The sequence below is a fragment of the Nannobrachium achirus genome (genome assembly GCF_963921795.1).
Source record: "Nannobrachium achirus genome assembly, chromosome: 11".
Lineage (NCBI taxonomy): Eukaryota > Metazoa > Chordata > Actinopteri > Myctophiformes > Myctophidae > Nannobrachium > Nannobrachium achirus.
In genome coordinates, this window is record NC_137820.1 from 31,987,990 (window position 1) to 32,002,153 (window position 14,164).

Below are 14,164 nucleotides of genomic sequence, written 5' to 3' on the forward strand. Positions count from 1 at the left end.
CTACAGTTGGAGTACGTAGCCATGTCTGTATACTGACGCACTGCCCTCGAACACCGTTCTATTGGCAGTGGGACTGACTGATGCTGATTTAGGGCTGGACACACGCGCACACACACAGACACACAGAAACACGCAACAAAATCTCAATACGAATAGCACAAAGGCACGATAAGACACTTAAAATGAGTGCATGCACCAACTACATTACTTAATTAGAAGAAAGGAAAAAACATCAACACGTAAATAGTAAATTTGATAAACGGAAGTCAGCAACTGATTACACACAATTAAATAATCACACCCAATGTGAAGTGAGTGGTGGTCGTGCTTGCATAACGTCTTCAGACTAGGATTTGAGTCTAGGATGTACAGGCTATGCTACACACACATGTTTTGCTATGGCAAAACGCTGGGGAAAAAGGCTACAGACATACAACATAATATGACATCACTAGACAAACATGATGCTACGTACACACATTTTGCTATGGCAAAACGCTGAGGAAAAAGGCTACAGACACACGCACAGCCACTCTATGGAGCGGTTTACCACTGCTCAAAAATGTAATTGCAAGGGTTACGTACACTTCATCTTCGTAGTCTTTTGGAGGGGACATCGCTACCACGAGGTCAATCCAGTCCTGAAGATACAACGAAGAAAGGATTGTCTCTCTAACAACGGTTTTATGCAGAGTCAATGCTCACAGGCCTTGTTAAGGCTATATCAATAATATGATATGCAAAAAGACAAAGACACAGGCCTCCGTTCAAAGCATTCGACATGCTGACAGAATGTTGACAGGAGCAGAATCACTATTCACTTTGCTACTACATGCTGATGCTGATTGTGTGTGTAAAGTGACGCTGCATCTTTAAAGAACAGGTGGTTGAATTGATGTACTGTACCCCTCCACTATTCCAGGCTCTAGCCAGAGAATTCTGTCCTTCAGTCAATGACGCATCAGTGAGGATCTTCCCGTTGACCGCCATGACCTCGTCTCCTGGCACAACACCACCTAGAAACGGACACAATAGAATGAGAATCACCTCTAAATGCACAGGAATGTTTCGGTACACTCACAGACGCAATACTGCAGTCTTAACAGACAGTCAAAACGCTATAGTTGTGTCTGTGTTGTACGACAGCACGGATGCGGCTGCAGCTGTAGAGCAGTGTTTCTCAACCTTTGCATGGGCACACTTGTCATGTCCCAAGAATCCATGGGCACACCAACATAATACGGGGGTGTAAATATCGTCAGGGAAGAAACCTTGTATCTCCAAGTTTCAAATTTGTACATTTCTTTGCAAAGTAAAGCCCTGCTTCATCATACAAGGCTGTCACACAACAGTAGTGAAAACAGCAGATCGGCTGTTTTCACTAGTTTAAATCATTTTTAAAATGATAAATACAATACTGGCTTTCAAGCAGTTTCAAGGGGCACACTTGACCCTTCTCAGGGGCACACCAAAGGTCCCCAGGCACAGTGGTTGAGAAACACTGCTGTAGAGGGAGAGGTAGTGTATGAACATACATACTCTCCACATCAAGAGCAGAAATATAAGAATGCTCAGGGAAAAGTGTCAGCAGACAGGACACAAATATTACTATTATCAATTTGCCATCTGCTGTCAAACCCTTTTCCGTCACCACAAATCATAATGTAATGACTATTGGATGCAATCTCGGGAAAACAGATGGGGCTTGGGATTGTTCTCTTCTAGGACACTTTGACTGACAACAACTAGGTCTTTTTTCACATAACCCGATGCACATACTGTAATAAACAAGAAGATCTCCATGTTCCATTTCCACAACAAGAAAAAGGCACACACTCACGCATACACGTACACACATGTTATTTATGATTGATTGATGACCAGATAAGCACAAGCAATACCGAGGAATACATTATATAGACTATACCCATCCGGGGATGTGCACACTCAAAGTATTTGCAGACACGAGTGGCACGTGCACACAATTAACATTCTTGTTAGATTTCAGTGCACAAAACCTTTAGTGGCCTCAGACCCTGTAAAAAATAATGTAATGAATATTAAATCTAATGAATATTAAATGCATGCTTTAAATATGTATGATATTGGGGTTATATTCTGCTTCAAACATGTATTACTAGCACTTCAATCAATGAGGCATATTACATTTAACTTCATCTGCTGGATATATTTCTTGTACTCATCTAACTCGTGAATCAAAACGTAATGTTTCCTTCGGTCGCAATAAAGTAGGAATAAAGAAAGACTAATAGTTTCAAGACTGCATCAGAGAGAATAATACCTGGGCACTTAGGGAGATACTACCCAAATGCGAGTAATAAGCACTCGACTGAACTGCACATTCTTTATTTTGCAGGGAGGGGTGACTGACGTTTCCACTTTCATCTTCCTCAGAGCAGAGGCGCCAAGTTTTGTCCACGCCGCGGGGGGCTGAAGCCATATCGAGCGCTATACCGCCCGCCCGTTTATGCCTATTTGCATACGCGCAAATAGGCTAAAGGAGCGCTCTGCGGGGTGCCGCAACCCCACAGCCCCCACAGACTTGCCGCCTATGCCTCAGAGTCAAGAGTTCCCAGTAATTATTCTCTCTGATGCAAGTTGTCCCTGTTGAGCACTGATGGGCCCTTCTCGTGCAGACTTCTCTTTACCCATATGCTTTCAAGACTGCATCTGTTCAAATAAAATCAGTACTTATTAAACACATACCGCAAGAACGTTGCTCTTCACCATACCGATCGTTGTATGGTAGTAACATTACACGATAATAACTAATAAACTAACCATGCAAGTCTGCAGCGCCTCCCTCGTACACAGCCGATACCACCAGCTTCCCCAGTGGAGAATCCACCCCTCCTTCCAGAGCCAGATCTAGACTTCCTCCAGCCTTAAAAAGGAGGAGATAATAAGACGTGGGATTTCAACCGTATTTCAAACCATGTCATGTACTGTACTTAGAAACCTCTGATTCACAATTCAATTACCTACAACATATCTTTACTCCACAGGAAAAAAAATGATGATGCGGTTATCATTACCTTTTTGATTTTCAGTAGCCTCACATCTCTCCCAGCGATCTGCTCCACGTTGAACTATTTATGGATGTGTCAAATAGCAAAGCAGAAAGCAGGAGAAAGGCACAAAGTAAGACACGGCACTGAATGAATACAAATAATGTCAATATGAGGAATGCACTGAATTGTTTTATGGCCTACGGCAATAGAACAGTCTTGTAATATGATATCAATGTGGGTAGTAGTATTCAAGACCTAGTGCATAATAATTGTGATTTATGGTTTGACAGAAAATCTAAGTTCAGCTACTGTACTGTACTGTGACTGTATTTAATCAGTGTCATGGTTAACAGATCTTTATACAGTATAGTAGTATAAAGATCTGGTGTCCCACACAGATGTTTTTGTGCATTTTCCACACAGGGCCTGATTTCATCAAGCATCATCCATACAATACCATTGAGTAAGCATCAAAGTCTTCTTCATATTTCGTAAATACCTGCAAGAAAATCAAGAAGAGTGACATTAAAAGAGTTCAAGAGTCCAGTGGGGGAATCAAAAAATTCAAACAAAACGGCACACAAAGAAACAGAATAGAGATCCTTGGTGCTGTGATTGCAGTCAAATGGCCGACCTTTCCAGAGCGAGTTTGACATGTGTGTTGTGAATGTTGGATAGCAAAATTTCCTTTGACAACCAGTTCTATGGTGGGACGTAATACCGCCAAATTAAAATGACAAAGTTAGGTGACCTTTAAGTTGTCGTTGTTGCATTTTTTTAAAGGACACACGGGCAAACATCTTTATTTTCTTTTACGAACGAACCACTGCACATCAATCAACAAAACAAAGTCTAAGGGTCACATCAAGACAATCTCTGACAAACACAATTCATTTCCCAACGACACAGAACGGTAGGTTCCGTACGGAACCATTGTTTACTTAGATATGGAAGGATGACCTCCCACTTGGGTAATGACGCCCCCTGGCGATCATTCAGAGAAACTACTTCAGCTCCCGTACTAACGTAGGTAGGAAGGGCCTGTCACTCAAACCGGAGTGACCCGCCTCCAGGCTATATAAGCCCCCGGAGGCGGAAGTAACATCCTCTTAATACCACTCTCTGCCACATTCAGTGAAACAGAGGGGCATTACGTGGGAGGTCATCCTTCCATATCTAAGTAAACAATGGTTCCGTACGGAACCTACCGTTTACTGTCAATATTCCAGGATGACCTCCCACTTGGGATTCTTAAACTCCCCTCTAAGCCACAACCTACTCTCATACCCCCACACACCCCTCATACGGGTGAGCACAGCCCAAACGGGCGTGACCTATCACCCAGAAGGTCCCAGGCCCACCGGACCTGGGTGTGAAGGCATGAGAAAATAAAGAGAGACCCTGACAGACCGAAGTCCGCCTCATTCAACTAAATGAAAAGGACAAGTCCGCCTTATAAGTAAGACACACTATATAAGGAAAACACAGGGTCCCCCCAAAATACCCCAGGTGGCTACATGCCCACCTGTGGGAGGGGAAGATCCGACTCCTCTATGACGTAGAGGAGGCAACTGCACCCAGAACCGAATGCGCTAGCGAAGAGGATTCGATATCCAGGTGATAGTAGGCTGCAAAGGTAGAAGGCGAAGACCAATTCGCCGAAACACAAATCTCCTGAACGGAGACTCCCTTTGCCAGTGCCCACGAAGTAGCCACACCTCTAGTGCTATGGGCTTTAAGTGCCGCCGGCACTTCCACACCCGCACTAGAGTAAGCCAGCCTAATAGCATCCACAATCCACCTCGAAAGAGTGGGTCTAGACACCGGCTTTCTGACAAGAACATTGCCCATTTCTACAAAGAGCTGAGAAGAAGCTCTAGAACCAGCAGTCCTGTCACAGTAGGCCTTCAATGCCCTGACAGGACAAAGGCAATTCAGCCGTTCATCCTCCACCGAGACAAACGGAGGAGGATGAAAAGCCAGAAGAACAACAGGCTCCTTAGGAACCACCATGTTCTTAGGAACAAACTTAAGATGAGGCTTGAGCAACACCTTGAGATCATTGTTCATAAACTGCATGCACTCCGCAGACACCGAGAGAGCTTGCAGGTCACCAACTCTTTTAGCCGTGGCCAAAGCCAGCAAAAGAGCCGTCTTGAAACTCAAAAGTTTCAAAGGCATCCCTACAAGCGGCTCAAAGGGAGCCCGACATAGGCCCCCTAGAACCACCTGCAGATCCCAAACTGGGAACAAAGACCTAGTCACCGGCCTCAAACGTTCAACTCCTTGCATGAACTTGATGACCTCCGGGACTTTAGAAGGTGCCTTGCCCGCCACCCCCAGGTGACAGGCATTAATAGCCGCCAAATACCCCCTAAGGGTAGAAAATGCTAGACCACTTCCCAAGCGGTTCTGCATAAATTCCAGAATTTCCTGGGCTGACGCCACATGAGCCACCACAGGTGGAACACGCGACTCACACCAGTCCTCAAAGGCATTCCACCTTCCATCATAAGACGCCCTCGTAGAGGGCGCCTTAGCACTCTGAATGGTATCAACCACTTCAGAAGAAAAACCGGCTGCCAGCAGGTTTAACCTTTCACGTGCCAAACCCACAGGTCTAGGACCTGCAGGTCTTGGTGGAAGATCTCCCCCCTGGCCTGACTCAACAGGTCCCTGCACTGAGGCAGCTGCCAACCCGGTTCGCAAAGGAGAGGGGCGATCGCCGATCTCCACGTGCCCTTGTAGGGAGCCACCAGGAGCATCTCCAGACCGAACCTCCTGACTCTCTCCAGAGTGGGTCGGATTAAGTCGAAGGGGGGAAACGCGTACAGTAGACCTCTCGGCCACGTGTGCGCTAAGGCGTCCAACCCCAAGGGGGGACTGCCCTTCACCGCGAAGAACAACGGACACTTCGTATTCTCCGCTGACGCAAACAGGTCCGCCACTGGCTGACCAAACTTGCGAAAAATCTGGCTCACCACCCTGGGGTGGAGAGACCAATCCTCGTAGCGAGGACCTCCCCTGGACAGGAGATCTGCTCCGCTGTTGAGGAGACCTGGGACGTGTGAGGCCCTGATCGACTTGAGGCGCGACAAGCACCAAACCGTCAATTCTCGAGCCAGACGGTCCAGTGGCAACGACGACAGGCCCCCCTGTTTGTTGACATAAAACATGGCCGTCGTATTGTCTGTCCTGACCAGGACGTGACAATGCAAAATCCAAGGCTCGAAATGCTTGAGCGCCAGGAGTATAGCCATCAACTCCAAATAGTTGATGTGACGACCCCTCATCTCCAGAGGCCAAAGCCCCTGCGCTGTGCGCCCCTCGAAAGTGGCTCCCCATCCACTGAGACTGGCGTCTGTCGTGATCGACTTGTGGGAAACCACCTCGCCAATCGAGACTCCGCTGGTGAGGAACCCCTCCACCAGCCACGGAGACAGGGCGATCGCGCAGGAAGGGGAAACCGTAACCTTCTTGTACTTCAAGGAGGGCGGGATCCCGAGGGATAACATCCATCTTTGAAAAGGTCTCATATGAAACCTGCCCAAACGCAACAGATGTACTGCGGAAGCCATCATTCCCGTCAGTACCATGCAACTCCTGTAAGTGACCTCCTGGCCCACTTGAAAGGAGTCGAGACATTCCCGAAACCTGTCCACCCTCTCCTCTGAGAGACGGGCCGACATGTCGGATGAGTCCAGAAGGACCCCAATGAATGTAAGACGACTTGCTGGAGTCAGCATGCTCTTGCCGTGGTTGACTATGAAACCTAAGGCCTTCAGGTGAGCCAAAACCACTTGTGTGTGACGCGCCACTTCGTGGGCGGAGCTCGCTGAAATCATCCAATCGTCGATGTACGTCGCCAACCTGACGCCCTGCTGTCTCAGCGGGGCGATGGCTGCTTCGGTCACTTTCACGAAAACCCTCGGGCTCAGTGAAAGACCGAAAGGGAGTACTGTATACTCGTACAGGCGACCCTCGAAGGCGAACCGAAGGAATTTCCTGTGTGGGGGATAAATCTGGACGTGCTGATAAGCATCCTTCAGATCCACTGAACAGTGGAAATCCCCTTGCCTGACCGACCGTAACATGGTGGGTACTGTTAGCATCCTGAAAACGTATTTCTTCAGGTACACGTTTAGTGCCTTTAGGTCCAGGATGGGACGTAGCCCCCCCCCCTTTTTGGGCACCAGGAAATAACGGCTCCAAAATCCCATGCGGGATTGGGTCCTGTCCAGCTCCACTATAGCACCCTTGCTTAGCAATGAGCTGATCTCTTCTCTCAAAAGACTTGCTTTTAAACCACGTGCTCTGGTATGAATAACCCTGCTCGAAAGCGGGGGTATATCTGCGAACTGTAACCTGTAACCCCTGGTTATCGTTCGAAATACCCAATGGCTCGGGTTGCATAACTTCCACTGGCGCGCACAGCGTGCTAGCGTGTTTTGAGCGAGAGAAACCCCACCACTGTGCTTCCGTGACGGCGGAGCTTTTTGGCGGCCGGACCGGAAGTGGGGAACCTGCGTATCCGTATCCGGAACGACCGGATGCGGAGCGCAAGGATTCAATAGGCCGCATGGCGGAAACACCTTCTGGTTGTACCGCTTGACTAGCGGAGCTATTTTGCGGCGGGACCGGAAGTGGGGAACCTGCGTATCCGTATCCGGGACACCCGGATGCGGAGCGTAGGGGTTCAATAGGCCGCAAGGTGGGAACACCTTCCGATTGTACCGCTTGACTAGCGGAGCTTTTTTGCGGCCGGACCGGAAGCGGGGAGCTAGCGAATCCGTATCCGGTGAAACCGGAAGCGTTCGGTTTTGGCTCGATAGAGCGACAGGAAGAGCAAAGCGATTCGACTGATAAACAGACTCGCCCACAACTAAAGCATTCTCCCCTGACAGGAGAGGAACTTTTACGTTTAATACCTGCTCTAAGGCCTTTATGCTTGTCCCTTGACCCGTGCTCATAGTAGGCCGACAGAATTTCTGACTCAAGGTTAAATTCATAGCATCGCTCACGCGAGGGAAAATCCACTCGCGCGCATGAGGAACCATATAATTGTTTGACGTTAACATTACTGGTTGCTGATAAAACCTCTGACTGATTAAAGAGTCCTGACGGGACTCCATCATTCTTACAGGAGGCATGCATAAAGGATTCATATTGTCGACGCGAGGGATATCCCACTCGCGCGCTTGAGGAACCACATAATTGTTTGACATTAACATTACTGGTTTCTGATAAAACCTGTGATTGATTATCGAGTCCTGACAGGACTTCATCATTACTACAGGAGGCATGCACGATGGGGTCGTCTGTGCTAGTGCGAGAGAGTTGGACAGAGACAGACTTTGTTCTTTCAACATGTTTATTGTCGACACAGGAGGCATCAAAATTAACATTTTCATTTCCCCGACACGGGGTACCGAAAAACGCCCTCGTTTGGGGGGAGGGGGACCGAGAGACACCTCGGACCCCCGCCCCAGCACAATTCCCCTCTTCAGAGTGTCATTTGCGCTGTCCCCTACCGCGGCCACCGCGGTATGAAGACTGCTGCCTGCCATCCTTGGACGGGCGGCGCGGCTGAGCGCGCTCGGGAACCACAGCCTTGCTGCGGGGCCTGTCAGGCGCCCTGGCTGCAGAGGCTCCCCTGGAGGAAGACGAGTGCTTCTTAAAAGAAGCAGAGCGGCCCCTTTCCTTGGCGCGGGAGGAGCGGGACGTCCTCCTAGCTTGCTGCGGTTCATCCTGTGGCACTGTGGTGGACTCGACGATGTCCTTAGCCGCCTTGAAGAAGGTAACTCTACCCTGCAGCAGCTCCAAGCCCCCACCCATGAGGGTGGTGGGACTGTTCTCCATGTTTATGAGAGACTTGTACATCTCCCCGCGAGGACCTAGAGGCTTCTCGCCCACGTCCCTCTTAGGCTCGAGGTCGACATAGTCGAGCCAGCGGGCTCTCTCAGACTGGAGGTTGTAGTCCATGGACCTGCCCATCCACTTAACCGCATGCCAATTGACCTTCAGCATGATGTCAAATAGAGTGTTCAGTTCAGCTGTGTGCTCCCCCGTGGGCAGACCTTTGACCAGGTCCTTGGTGGAAGCGAGCAAGAGCTGGATCAGATTTAGGTCCTTAGCGGCCAGAGCAGCGGACCGGTAGGCGTTACGAGCCCTGTCCGACTGTAGCTTGTCCTCCAGGACAGTGAACCCCGGCGGGTTGGTGCCGACGGGGCCAACAAACGGCCCGTTTTTAGCCGTGCCTACATCTTTGTACTGGGGTCTGACGGAACTCAGAAAAGATTGTGCCAACAGGTGGTCCAGGTTAGGGCAGGTGGACATGCCTGCCTCCGCACCGCCCACCAAATCCAACACAGAAAAAGGCAGCTTCCTGGGGTCTTTATGTGTCTTCCATGAGGAATGGAGGGCCTTGGTGAAACCTTTCACCAGCGGCAGCCTGGAGAGGACATACGGGGCGGGAACCGAAGGCTCCTGCCCGGGCATTTCATCATCATCCTCGGCCTCTTCAGAGGGGAGAGGAGGTGGCAACTCCTCTCCAACTCTGGCCAGAGCTCTCATGTAGACTGTGAGATGATCCAGCATTTCTGCTGCAGAATCGACGTCCTCTGCTCCCGCTTCACTCGCTTGACTGGCGGGTGGAGGGGCAGTGGTGCCTGAGGAGGCCTGGGAGCTCCCTGCGGCGTCCAGTTGACGTGCTGGAGCCGCAGGGGCATTACCTTTCACAGTGACCGTGAGTCGAGAACCCTCGTCATCGACGGAGTCCTCCTCCTCCTCGGCCGTGTATCCAGAGTATTCAGAACCAGAACCCTCGCTCTGACAGGAGCTCAGGTCCGACTCTCGCCTGAAGGTCTGGACTGTTTTGGTGATGCTCACGTCGAGGGGGACGTCCCCGACGGTCACATCCAAGCGTTTCTTTTTGGGCACCGCGCCCGAAGGGGAAAAGGCTACCGGAGATTTCGTCTGGGTGTTAGCCTTCTTGGTCGCCTTCTTAGCGGCGACTTCACCAGACCCGCCAGCTCCAGTGACAGTGGAGCTAGCTGCGGTCGGTTGCGCGGCAGGCGGTGTCTCATGTAGCACGGCGCCATCTTGACTTGGAATGGCGCGCTGGTTGCCAAGCGGATCTCCGGAAGGCAGCGCCGCACCTTGACCAACGGTGCGGTCCGCCTGGGGAAGGAAAGACTGGGCTGTGGGGTTGAGAGCAGTGGACCCACCTGGTGGAGCGCAGGCCCCGAGGCCTGCCCTGGCTAGGTAGAACCGGTGTATCAGTACATCGCGGTCGTAGGCCACGCAGCAGTCACAGAAAGGTCCTGCTCTCCCCTGAGGACTCAGTGCAGAGAAGGCGTGTGCAACGCCCATGCAGCCGACACAGAGATGGTGAAGATCCTGTCCGTCGATGAGTCCTGGACAGCCTGGACATTGCCTCGGCAGGAAGGCCAGAGGATCCATGGCGAAGCACTGTAGATAGAGTTAACCAGAAGCAGACGAGCTAACAAGCTAACGGCTAAGGCTAGGCCACGCTTGATTCGGGCAGGGCCTGAACAAGCGGTAAGCAGTGTAGCTAACGTTAACAATAGCAGACGAGCTAACAAGCTAACGGCTAATGCTATGCCACGCTTGCTTCGGCGGAGGCCTGAACAAGCAGTAATAATCCTTTGTTATAAAAGGAAATAACCGTCGATTTAGGACGGAACAAGAATAAGTATTCTTAAGTACGGGTTAATTCAACACTCGCCAGTGGGCGACTCCAATGCCACCGCTTTAGGCTAATGCGCGAAGAATAATAATACAAGGCTGAGTTTCAACTTATCTGAATGTGATATCGCAGAGAGTGAAAAGAGGATGTTACTTCCGCCTCCGGGGGCTTATATAGCCTGGAGGCGGGTCACTCCGGTTTGAGTGACAGGCCCTTCCTACCTACGTTAGTACGGGAGCTGAAGTAGTTTCTCTGAATGATCGCCAGGGGGCGTCATTACCCAAGTGGGAGGTCATCCTGGAATATTGACAGTAAACCTTGCATTTCAATTTCCTTTTCAAATAAGCAGTTTTCTGTCCTAGCCTAGGTAATGAACATTGATTAGATCTTGACTGAATGTGGTAATGACACTGTCATTCAAATATACACTGCAGCAATTTGAACACAAAGGCATTTTGACAGGCAAATAATAACAGAACACTGGCATCTAAGCTGAGCCCTCAATGAGATTGCTCACAACATTGTGTTTGAAATCAATGCAGGGGCAGTCATGCAGCAGCAACTGTGTTGTACCTAAGGGGATATTCTTAAATGTTGCTTATTTCATGCTCCATCGTACTCACAAAGTTTTGACGCATGCGACCAAGTTAAAATCAGGCTTAAAACAGTTTTCATCTTGTCACTTATATTTGGTCTGTGCTAGGCTTAAAAGGAACCAGTTCACTGACCGGAATGGACACCCCAACAAAAAAAATATAATCCAGAAAGACCAGTGAACAGTGATAAAGGAAAGACATGAAACCACTCAGACAGAATGAAAGACAGATGGCAGGTACAGTATGGATTACTTGTGCTTGTGCCTTTTCTCTTGATTTAAATTCCGCGTTGTAAGGCACCATCCGTTTCAGCATCTCTGGAGGCTACAACACAAGTAGAGGACAGAGCAGTGAGCATGAGGCCATGCAGAACGACCCTCTGACCGCTAACACAAAACACCTAACTCTCAAAACGTATACAATTGTGCAACTTTCTCATTGATATATTCCATACTACTCCATAATGCAGGTTCTCTGTGCACTTGAGGGTCATAATTGCATATCAATAACAGCGCAACATACAGGTGTGCATAGTTGAGCCGTGTGGTGGCGGCAAATCTGCAGACAGAGTGACATACAATGATACCTAGTATAGATGGACAAATGGACAGTCACAAAATAGTTTACTTTTGACAGGTCACAGCTGTCACCCTGATTCTAAAGATTAATTCTATACAATTTCCAAATATATATATTTCCATTTACTTGCGGTATGAGCAAACTATTGCCTCTCCAAATCGATACCTTTGGTATACTCTCCATTGTTTTGGTCCGGGAGCAGAAATTAACTTCTCATGAGATATAATAACCACAGATTGCCTGTCTGGGGAAGCAGCAGGACAGGAGGCGACCACACAGTCCGTCATAATCTGTTTCCCTGGATCCCTGGGACTTATTAAAGTGTCAGGGATGCATTATTCAGCCAGACAGAGACATGCTGTGTCTCAGAGACATGCTGTTAGTGAGGACCAAAAAAAGTGTCTGGAAACCAGGTTTTGGCATTATTGACACTGTACTCCTGAAACAAGGTGAGACAGGAGGTGGGTCTAAGGCAGAGGTTCTCAACCTTTTCAGGCCGCGACCACTAAAATAATCATATTTGAACTAGGGCATTAATGAAAAGGTCGACAAGTCGACTCAGTCGACTTCATTACACAAGCCGACTCCCACCAGAGAAAGTCAAAAGTCAAAGTTGAAAAAAATAAATATATATATATATTATATATATACTTTCTATTGTGAAAATAGCAGATCTACATGCTCTCGCGATGCGAGGCGTTGTGAGCATGTAGATCGGCTATTTTCGCAATTTCTGCCTCTATATATTTGACAATTTGGACAATGTTTAATTTGCCATTTTAGACGTATTAAAAAGTCGAGTCGACTTCGTCGAGTCGACTTCGTCACAAGTCGTTAATGCCCTAATTTGAACTGGGGACCCCCCCACCCCGACGATCACTAAGAGTTGAGGCATTACATTTTGTATAACACGGTTCTATTGTGAAAATAGCAGATCTACAAGCTCACAACGCCTCACATTAAGAGGCATTGTGAGCTTGTAGTTCTGCTATTCACAATTTCTGCCTCTAATATTTGACAATTTGGCCAATGTTTAATTCGTCATTTTAGAGGTATTAAATAGTCCTTAATTTGTCACTTGTGTACTAGATACCCTCTATACACTCACAACAACGTTATGTTGGTTTGTTTACTGTTGAGTGAGAAAACAACGTTGCACATTAAAATAAATATCTGGGGAAAATAATTTGGGGACCCCCCTGGCCTGGAGGTCCCTACCCACAGGTTAAGAACCAGTGGTCTAAGGGAACACACAGTGTGCTTCTCACCAGGCCTTCAGAGCGCAGCGGCTGTCGGGGTGGGTCGGGACGTGGTTGGACGTTGGATTGGGGCAGCATGACAGGTTTGGACATAGCAGGGGCTGTTTTTCGCCTCTGGTTGGGGGGACTGGGAGCGATTTGCTATTGGGGAAAAGAGTCACCATCTCATTAAATGTAAGAACGTGTAAGGCTGGTACAACAGATAATCGAACTGAGAGATTTCATCGATTATAAAAAAAAAAGCTATTGATTTGAATAAAATAATCGTTTTTCAAAGCGTTTTTAAAAAATAGCAGATCCATGAGCTGTGATCTTGTATTCCAGCTATTTTCAAGTATAAAATAGAGGTTAATTAAGTGGTTAATCAGTCTAATCAACTTAGTCAGTTGTAAAAATAAATGTGTTGATCTACAAAAAACGAAAAGATTTTGAAAAAACTTGCTTTAACTTGACGAACTGAAAAAGTATCGACAAAATAATAATAAGAAAATAATTTATATTTGCTGCACTGAAAACGTAAGTTAAGATCGGGTTGCATTCAAAGCTACAGAGGTCATCCAAACAAGCAATAAATAAATAAAGAAAAAATCGAACCTCTGTTCGAAGTGGAGCTGTGTGTGTGTGTGTGTGTGTGTGTGTGTGTGTGTGTGTGTGTGTGTGTGTATTGCAGTTGATGCTCAGGGCAGGCTAGACTCAACAGCACCTCTCTGGTCACCCAGGATCATGTGTACCGATTTTTGTGACATTTGAAGAAAATATGTAGGAAAAGGAGCAAAAAGTGTGTTTTGGAGAAAATGCAAGATGGCGGAAAATATATCCTGGCGCAAATGGGCGTGGCCTATATGGGGAGATGCGTCTTGACCCAAGGAATCCAGGGAAAAAAGAATTTTAATTTTCCGATCTACGGTTCAAGAGTTACGGGGCAAAACGCAAAGTGGGCCGTTATAGCGCCACCATGAGGCCGAGTGATGTAATTATTTTTCGATTCAT

General features: G+C 48.1%; 1 protein-coding gene across 1 annotated transcript in view; it reads right to left on the minus strand.

Moving 5' to 3' along the window:
- ush1c (Usher syndrome 1C) overlaps nucleotides 1-14,164 on the minus strand; it is a gene marked incomplete at both ends in the record, with an annotated part of 36,485 nt that continues 22,321 nt past the window's right edge. The window contains 8 exons of the mRNA XM_080737009.1: nucleotides 1-94; nucleotides 586-641; nucleotides 907-1,016; nucleotides 2,803-2,905; nucleotides 3,057-3,110; nucleotides 3,490-3,531; nucleotides 11,589-11,660; nucleotides 13,184-13,315. Of these exons, the coding sequence (XP_080593135.1) occupies nucleotides 1-94; nucleotides 586-641; nucleotides 907-1,016; nucleotides 2,803-2,905; nucleotides 3,057-3,110; nucleotides 3,490-3,531; nucleotides 11,589-11,660; nucleotides 13,184-13,315 (663 nt within the window). The remainder of the gene's footprint in view (nucleotides 95-585; nucleotides 642-906; nucleotides 1,017-2,802; nucleotides 2,906-3,056; nucleotides 3,111-3,489; nucleotides 3,532-11,588; nucleotides 11,661-13,183; nucleotides 13,316-14,164) is intronic.